A 9,170-nucleotide genomic window follows, 5' to 3' on the forward strand; every position below is an offset into this window, starting at 1 on the left:
AAAAAAAATTCCTCCACGGCGACCCGCTCGCCGCCGCCGCGCCGTCCCCCATCGTCGCCGCCGTCTCCGCGGGGCGGCGACCGCAGCGATGTTTCCCACGAGCAGCGAAACCCACGAGGTTAGCCCTTGATCTGAGCCCCCGCGGCTAGGAAGAAATCCCGCATCACGTAGTATAATACTATTTACGCATTCGATTTACTAACAGATTTCAGTTTACTTCCAATCCACTTCAGTTTCTTCCCAATTTTCTACTTTTTGGAGCATACACTGCATTAACTGAATCTCGTTGGCAGATCACGAGCTGGCCAATCAGGTTTTCCTTTGGGGTGTTCATCTTGCTGGGGGCTGGAGACTGTGGAGCCACTGAGTAGGCCTTGCTGTAGTGAGAATACTTGAGGTCACTACACAGTTTTAGAGATGTCTATAGCAAATTACTAGCAATTAAGAAGTCACAGATGTTGATTGCTTGCTCTGCTCTATGACCCATTGTTCATATCTGCAATCCAGCGCGCGTTTTGATTGAATTGATAATACTGTAACTGATTTAGCCACAAAAAAAAAAATCTGGATACAGCTATCTAATCATACACCACACCTACTCCAAAGGACACACCAAACGCAATCGCAAGCTTTGTAAAAATCTGGATACAACTATCTGATCATATACCACACCTACTCCAAAGGACACACCAAATGCAATCACAAAGACAGTCTTGTCGATGTACTGCTTTGTGGAGATAGGGGAGGTCAGAGCTTCTTCTGTGGAATTGCAACGGCGCGCAACAATAGGGCTACATATCTTTGGGTTCCCTCTGAAGCTAAAGTCTGGAAATGTATCAAACTGGCCTCCAGTTGGGATAGGCCCTTCTAGGTCATTGTTAGAAACATTGAATGCTGAGAGGAAGTGCAGATTGCTTAGTCCAGGAGGGATTGCATCTGTGAGATGGTTATTGGACAAGTGTAGAACCTGCAGGTTTGTGAGGTTGCAGATTGATTGTGGGATCTTCCCGGATAAGTTGTTGAAGCTGAAATCAAGCACATGCACTTCCAACTGACCAATTATCGGGGAAATTTCACCTGTGAAGCTGTTGTAGCTCAGATTCAACAATGTAGGGAAAGCAGTAAGAGCACGGTATTGAAGTGATGGACCATTATAGACAGGAATCTCAAAAACCCTTGGGTCCACATGGGTTACATATTTTTCAGATCTGAGCATTGTCATATTCATCAGATTGATTGGAATTTCTTCCGTAAGTCTGTTGTCTGACATATCTATAAAGAAGAGGAGGTTTAGGGAGTTGATCCAACCTGGTATTGGTCCAGTGAGTCGGTTGGCACTTAATATTAACATTTCCAGATTCTTGAGCCTGGATATCCATTGAGGTATATTCCCAGACAATAAGCAGCCGCTTATGTCGAGAACTTGAAGATTCCCAAAACCATCTATGTTTTCATCCTGTGGCATGATCTCTCCTCTAAAGTTGCGCCCAATAAGAAGGGTGGTCATGGTCCTGCAACTTTTAAGGACCTGAAGTGCATTTGTGATGTTTGTAAAATTGTTGTTAGCAAGTGACAAGAAGGAAAGATACTTCAGATTGATTATTCCCGATGATAACTCACCATGGAGATGGTTAGCGGATAACCGTAGTGCTTTCAAATTTCTGCATGAGTAGATGCTTACTGGAATTGTGCCGGTGAAGTTGTTTAAGTAAAGATCTAAAGTTCTTAGATTATGTAGGGCGGAAAAATCAACCTTGCCAAGATCTCCATAGAAGTTATTGTGTTTTAGGTCTATGACCTTCAGATTTGTGCAGCTGCTCAGTTTCCCTGGCAACTCTCCAGACATCATGTTGCTACATAGATGTAACTCCTCCAGTTGCTTGAGCTGGTTGATAGAATCTGGAATCTTGCCAGTGAGCTGGTTCCATCGAAGATCAAGAGTAGCCAGATTTTTCAGTTTGATTAGGTGTGTGCCATCAATTCTTCCCTGCAATCCATTGTTAGGAAAAGAGAGGTACTCCAATGAGATAGCATCGAAGAGTTCATCTGGCAGGGTCCCGCTGATGTTGTTGTACCCAGCCTTGAACATTTTAAGGGCAGAGCAATTACCTATCCCAGGGGGGATGTTGCCACTGAACCGATTGTAGGAAAGGTCAAGCACAGTGAAGGATGGCGAGCTGATGCAGAAAGAGGAAGGTATGTACCCAGTAAAACTATTGTTGCTGGCATTGATGACGACCAGGTTCCTCATTTTTTCCCATGTGGTGGATGGAAAGTCTCCTGTAAATCGGTTGCTTGAGATGTTCAGTACCTGCAGTGGCCAGTCACATACTGATGAATTCAATTCTTGTACTTCTCCGCCAAGGCGGTTGAAGCAGACATCAAGGACAATGATGCTGCTAGAGGACATCAGCTCCACTGGAAGACCACCGGAGAGTGAGTTGTACGACAGGTTGAGGCGCGACAAGCTGGTGAGCTCTCCTAGGGATGGTGAGATCTGCCCTTCAAGACCTCTTGAGGACAGCAGTAGCTCAGTTACTGCGCCGTCCATGCTGCAGATGATCCCATCCCAGGTGCAACAGTCGGTGTTGTTCCTCCATGACATGGTGAGGCTGCTGTCCTGTGAAAGCCCAGCGAGGAAATGGAGGAGAGAACTCTGTTCATGCTCGGTGCATGAACTGACGGGAGTGACGAGGGTTAGCAATAGCAAAACAAGAGCAAGGCCAAACAAATGCATGCAAAAACTTCTGCTTTTGTTGTTGCTAGAAGAATGGAGTATTGGTTTCATGGTCAGTATTTCTGTGGGAAACTGTTATGGATTATCCAGCTTGATTTGCCAAGAAAGGCTGATACTGTGTGCAAAACCATAGTTCCTGAGCAATATATTGTCGAAAGGGTGGAAGAATTATAAGCTGATTGAATGTTGACCTTTGCGTTTACTTGATGCTGCCTCACTGGCTTGGTGAGCTGGTGCTATGCTTAGGTTTGTAAATTCAGTCTATTATTTGCTTTGTTTTCCACCGACATGATGTGTTAGGCACACATTGTTTGACAGAAATGCTTGCAATTGAATTGGTCCAAGTATATTTCTTCATACGTCTGCCACTTGAGACGCACTAAGGCAGTAAGCTATTTGAAACGATTTTGTTAAAATCATCATTCCATTTTACTCCTGAAGCAGTAGCAGTGTCATGGTCCAAGTCTATTGGACTATTACTCTACTGATTTCCTTTGATGACGACTATGCCGGCCTGCGATTAATCTCAGACATCAGCTGCATTTTTTATAATCTGTCTCAGACAATCTATTTCCGACTGTTGACTGTTCTTGGCTTGTGATAATCTTTTATAAAAAGAAAAGAAGAAGATTGACCTGCTCTGGTTGCATATCCTGTTTTTCTTGAGATGGTTGGATTAATGAAACTGTAACTGATGCAGGTATATAACATGTTTGCGTAGTGCTGCTGAAATTCGTTTGCGTTTGCATGGTAGAACAAACCTCGAGCCTTCAAATTTCAAGTAAAGTTGTGTGATAATCCTTGATTGACCCTTTGTGTGCTGTACAGCCATGTTGTTATCTACAAGTACTGGTATCTTGTTTTTATTTCCTTTTTCTGTTCATATCTTCTCGTTGTTCTCTGTGAAATTTCTTTGTTACATTCCGTTCTTGCATTCGCATATTCTAGATTTTACTCTCTTGGCTTGGTTTAAGATGGCTGAATTTATTGGATAATCTGATTTTTATGATAGCTATTTGAGGGTATAAAAGAATAAATTAACTACATAAAAAATACTCCAATTTTTTTTCCTTTTGGCACGAAACACACTTTTGAAGTAGCTCGGAAAACGTGCAAACAATGATCTAGAATCCTAAATCACATAAGAACATATTTTGTATTTTAAAATACAACATATGTCGTTCAAAATATATGACGCTGTCGATTTTTGCACTCCTTTGGATCATTCATCTTATAGCAAAATCGTATACCATCTACGTGCGTTGGAGGATTTCGACTTACGTGCGGCCGAAACGGGATTACAACTTGTATGCGGCCCATATTTTTTGTGCCGTTATGGGCTTTCTCTTTCCTGCGGTCCAAGAACGGGGCGCAGGGGATCTCAGCTTACATGAGGCCCACTATTGTTGGGCCGGAAGGGAAGTGGACTCGCGTGCGGCTCATGTTGGTTAGGCTCATGGGCTCTCCGGTCATCCAGCCGCCGACGCCGACGCCGACGCCGAAGCCGACGGGCGCCTCGGCGACGTTGAAGACAAGCCTCGCCATGGCCCTCCTCCCCGCGGAGCCGCCGCCGCCGCCATCGACGCATGAGTGGCCGTACGTGGTCGTCCCAAATCGTCGCCGGCGGCCGAAGCGTGAAGGGCTGCGCCCGCAGCGATGTTCCCCAGGAGCAGCGAAAGCCACGGGGTAAGCCATGCCTTCTCCCTCCCCCTCTTGATTTGAGCCCCCCCGCGGCTAGTAAGGAATCCCCCGCAAAAGATCGGCGAACATCGCACCCAGATCTATGAGCGGTGTCATTGGTACTCACAAATTAATACAAACACTGAATGTTTACTTGAGTCCAATTAAGTTCCTTCCGATTTTCTACTTTTTGGATCGTACTGCATTAACTGAATTTCACTAACAGATCACGACCTCATAATTCAGGTTTGCCTGGGATGTTCATCCAGCCGGGGGATAGAACCACTGAGTCGGCTTTGCTGAATTGAGTACCATTCACTCACTCAGTTGGAGAAGGTCATATGGTAATTACAAAGTTGCAGCTGTTGCTTCCAGTTCTATACCCATTGCATATGAGTGCATACTGTTGATTGTCCCTATCGTAATCGGTTTAACCAAAAATATCTAGGTAGAACTATCTGATCATATAGCACTCCTACTCCAAAGAACACACAGAAAGCAATCACAAAGACAACCTTGTTAACGTACTCTTTTGTTGAGTTCGAGGAAGACAGGTCTTCTTCTGCTGAATTGCAATGGTGCAAAAGCATTGGGCTGCATAGCTTTGGGTTTCCAGCAAAACTAGAACTTGGAAATGTGCTGAACTGGCCTCCAATTGGTACGGGCCCTTCAAGGTCATTGTAGGAAACGTTGAATTTAGAAAGGAAGTGAAGATTCATTAGTGCCGGAGGGATCGCACCTGTCAGATGGTTGTATGACAGGTCGAGAACCATCAAATTCTTGAGGTTGTTCATTGATTGTGGGATCTCGCTGTTTAAGTTGTTGAAGCTCAAGTTGAGTGAAACAAGTGCTTTTAACTCACCAATCTCCATGGGAATTGCACCAGTGAATTTGTTGTTACCTAGATTCAACATTTTAGGGAGAGCAGTAGCTGTATGGTACTGAAAACACAAACATGCACCTGCATAAACCGGAAGTGGAAAGGCTATTGGGTCTGAGTTATCTGCAACCTTGTCTGACTTTAGCATTGCCATCTCCATTAATCCTGCTGGTATTTCTCCTGTAAGGTTATTATTGGATATGTCCACATACTTAAGGAATTTTAGGCTACTGGTCCAGGTTGGTATAGGCCCATTGAGTTGATTGTTGTGTAAAACTAAAATCTGCAAATTTCGGAGCTTGGAGAACCAATTAGGTATCTTTCCAGACAGTGCACAATCCTCTATGGCAAGACAAAGAATATTCTCAAAACCATTAATTGCTTCATCCTGTGGCATAGCTTCATTTTTGAAGTTGCCCCCGATTAACAAGACATTGAGATTCCTTAAGCTCTTGAGTATGTGAAGAGTATTTGTGATATTTGTAAAATTGTTGTAGGAAAGAGATAAGAAGGTGATAAACTTCAGATTTCCTATATTCTTTGTCAGCTGGCCGTGAAGCCTATTGGAAGATAGTCGCAACCAAGTCAAATTACTGCATGAGTATATGCTTTCTGGAATTGTGCCGGTGAAGTTATTCGAGCCAAAATCTATTTTCTTCAGATTGGGCAGGTTTGAGAAGTTAACCTTGGCAAGCTCTCCTTCTAACTTGTTGCTCCTGAGGTTGATGGTTACTAGATTTGTGCACTCACCCAAGGATGATGGCAGCTCTCCAGATAAGTTGTTGCTGCACATGTGAAGCTCCTCTAGTTTCTTTAGCTGGCCTATACTATCTGGGATCTTGCCACTGAATCTATTCCATCCAAGATCAACAAAAACAAGATTACGTAGCTTTATGATGAGCGCGCCATTAATTGTTCCTTGCAAACCATTGTTAGCAAAAGAGAGGTACTCCAATGAGATGGCACTGAAGAGATCATATGGCAGGGTCCCAATAATGTTGTTGTGACCAACCTTTAGCATTCTAAGGGAACAGCATTTACCTATCCCATGGGGGATGTTGCCACTGAATTGGTTGTAAGAAAGATCAAGCACAGCAAAGGATGATGAGCTGATACAAAAGGTGGAAGGTATGTAGCCAGTAAAACTGTTGTTGCTTGCATTGATTGCAAACAGGCTGCTCGTTTTCTCCCATGTGGTGGAGGGAAATGCACCCGTAAACAGGTTGCTTGAGATATTTAGTACCTGGAGTGGCCTTTCAGGTGATGAGGAATTCAGCTCCTGTAATTCTCCATCTAGGCGGTTGAAGCTGACATCAAGGACGACGATGCTGCTAGTAGATATCAGCTCTGATGGAAGCCCGCCGGAGAGCAAGTTGTACGACAGGTTGAGTCGTGACAAGCTGGTGAGCTCTCTCAGGGACAATGAGATGCGCCCTTGTAGGCCTCTTGAGGCCAGTGATATCTCAGTTACTGCACCATCTTCTCCACAGATGATCCCTTCCCATGTGCAACAATCTGTACTATTCTGCCATGACGCGGCGAGACCACTGTCCTGCGATAGCCCGGCGATGAACCGGAGGAGGGAGTGCCTCTCCTGCTCGGTGCATGAATTGACAGGAGAGATGAAGGTCAGCAGCAACACAAAAGCAGGATCAAAGAAATTTATGCGAAACCTGCTGGTTTTGTTGCTGCGCGAAGAATGTGGCTTCATGGTTTGTATCAGTTGTGAGCTTGATTTGCCAAGATAGGCTGGTATTGTGTGCAAAGTTATAGTTCCTGGGTAATATATTGTTGAAGCACCGAAGAGTTATAAGCTGATGGAGTGTTGGCTGTTGACCTATGAGTTTGCTTGATGCTACCTCACTGGCTTGGAGCTATGCCTAGGTTTGGAAGTTTAGTCTAACTATTTTTGTTTTCTTTTGCCAATCTTATGCGTTAGTCTCATGATGCTTGACAGGAGTGGTTCCACTTAAATTGGATTTTTGGTGGTACAGTTGCCACTTGACTACTACTTCCTCCGTTTCATATTATAAAACTTTCTAGCATTGTCCATATTAATATAGATGTTAATGAATCTAAACATTAACATCTATATTAATATGGACAATGCTAGAAAGTTTTATAATATGAAACGGAGGGAGTATTTGTTAAATTCTCCACTCGTTTAGTCCTAAAGCAGAGTCATAGTCCAGGTCTATGTCCTCTAGTGATTTCCTTTCATATTCTTTTTTTTCTAGATGCAGGTACGGCGTACAACCGAACACTCTGCTTCTTCTAGTCTCAGTAATTCCAGCAGCATCATTTGAGTTATTTTGTGACTGTTGACTGTTCTTAGCTTGCGATAATCTTTAACAACAATCAAAAGATTGACCTCAGTTGGTTACATTACCTCTTCTTTTTCTTTTTTTTTAATCCTGAAATGGTTTGGCTACACAATTAAAAGAGTAACTGATGCAGGTACATTACATGTTTGTGTGCTGCTGGGATGCGTTTGCTTTTGCTTGGTTGAACAAAATTTGGTCAAGCCTGAAAATTTCGAGGTTGTGTTGTATAAGTCTGTACTGCCGTAGTGCTATCTAGTACCTCCTCCGTTTCACAATATAAGACTTTCTAGCATTGCTCATATTCACATAGATGCTAATGAATCTAGATATTATTATATATAAAGATTCATTAGCATCTATATAAATATGGACAATGCTATAAAGTCTTACATTTTGAAACGGATGAATAGTAGTATATATTGTTTTCATTTCATGACCCTTTGTTGTTCTAAGAAATTTCAACAATGTCAATAAACGTTACGGCTTATAATTAAGTGTAGACGAAATGATTGGAGTCGATATCAAAGCAGCAGCGCACCACTCTTGGCTTAGCTTCGGCCTCGTTTAGTTCCCAAAAAATTCTCAAAAAATTCACATCGAATTTTTGGACACATGTATGGAGCATTAAATATAAATTAAAAAAACTAATTGCATAGTTAGAGGGAAATCGCGAGACGAATCTTTTGAGCTTAATTAGTCCATGATTAGCCATAAATGCTACAGTAACCCACATGTGCTAATAACGGATTAATTAGGCTCAAAAGATTCGTCTCGCTGTTTGCAGGGGAGTTATGAAATTAGTTTTTTTATTCGTGTTGGAAAACCTATTTCAACATTGGATCTAATATTTGATGTGACAACTATAAATTTTCCGCGAACTAAATGAGACCTTTAGCTTTGGTTATTCCGGGCTACGAGGCTACAACCGTAGGATGTGGAGGAGGAGGAGACGACGACGACGACGACGCCATTAACGAATCTGAATGGCGGAGACCGAACAACCCAAGACCAGCTCATTAATTAACTGTTGGCAATCGTACATACAATTATGAAGATAGTTAAGGATGTGTTCATCTGGCCTCCTGTTTGGAAAAGGATCTTCTAGATCATTGTTAGACATGTTACTGTAATCTCTAAAACTAGCTATTCCCCACGTTTTGCTGCTGAAATTCCAAAGCAGCTTTTATTTTTTTTAATAATAGAGCTAAAAGTGAAAAATATATTAGTTATTAACAACAAATAAAACTGGTTTGTCAAACTATGTTCAGAGAGAAAAGAAATGCATGTAGTACACTATGTATGAGATTGTAGATGAAATATATCTCGCACTTTGATTATATGGATGAATATATATTAAGTATTATAAAAATGATGGATATATATATGTGTGTTAAAAATACTATGAAAAATAATGTGAAGGAAGATAATTGGATGTTGATTTGTATAATTAAATGAATTATAGATGATGTTGTATGCTTGCATAAGTTTTGTATGTAATTATTGCTAATGGATGATGAGGTGGTATGATTGTATGTTGCGTTTTAGAATT

At 42.1% G+C, this 9,170-nt stretch overlaps 1 protein-coding gene and 1 long non-coding RNA gene across 2 annotated transcripts; one reads left to right on the top strand and one right to left on the bottom strand.

Moving 5' to 3' along the window:
* Positions 1 to 595: 595 nt before the first annotated feature.
* LOC107277259 (receptor-like protein 3) lies at positions 596 to 7,034 on the bottom strand. The gene is made up of 2 exons (XM_066307189.1): positions 6,510 to 7,034; positions 596 to 2,280 (listed from the first exon to the last, which is right to left on the bottom strand). The coding sequence occupies exons 1-2, from the start codon at positions 7,006 to 7,008 to the stop codon at positions 596 to 598; spliced, it is 2,184 nt and encodes a 727-aa protein (XP_066163286.1). The 5' UTR covers positions 7,009 to 7,034.
* Positions 4,314 to 4,797, top strand: LOC112937936 (uncharacterized). Its single transcript, XR_010739042.1, has 2 exons — positions 4,314 to 4,423; positions 4,644 to 4,797. It is a non-coding gene; the product is annotated as an uncharacterized lncRNA (long non-coding RNA).
* Positions 7,035 to 9,170: the final 2,136 nt, after the last annotated feature.

This window comes from Oryza sativa, chromosome 2 (genome assembly GCF_034140825.1).
Source record: "Oryza sativa Japonica Group chromosome 2, ASM3414082v1".
NCBI lineage: Eukaryota > Viridiplantae > Streptophyta > Magnoliopsida > Poales > Poaceae > Oryza > Oryza sativa.

Excerpts from the sequence above, each read along its gene's own strand:
- LOC107277259 (XM_066307189.1), bottom strand. The coding sequence starts at position 7,008 with ATGAAGCCACATTCTTCGCGCAGCAACAAAACCAGCAGGTTTCGCATA. Across the intron at positions 2,281-6,509 it reads CTCAAGCAACCTGTTTACGG|GAGACTTTCCATCCACCACA; the intron begins GTGCATTTCCCT and ends ACCGATTTACAG.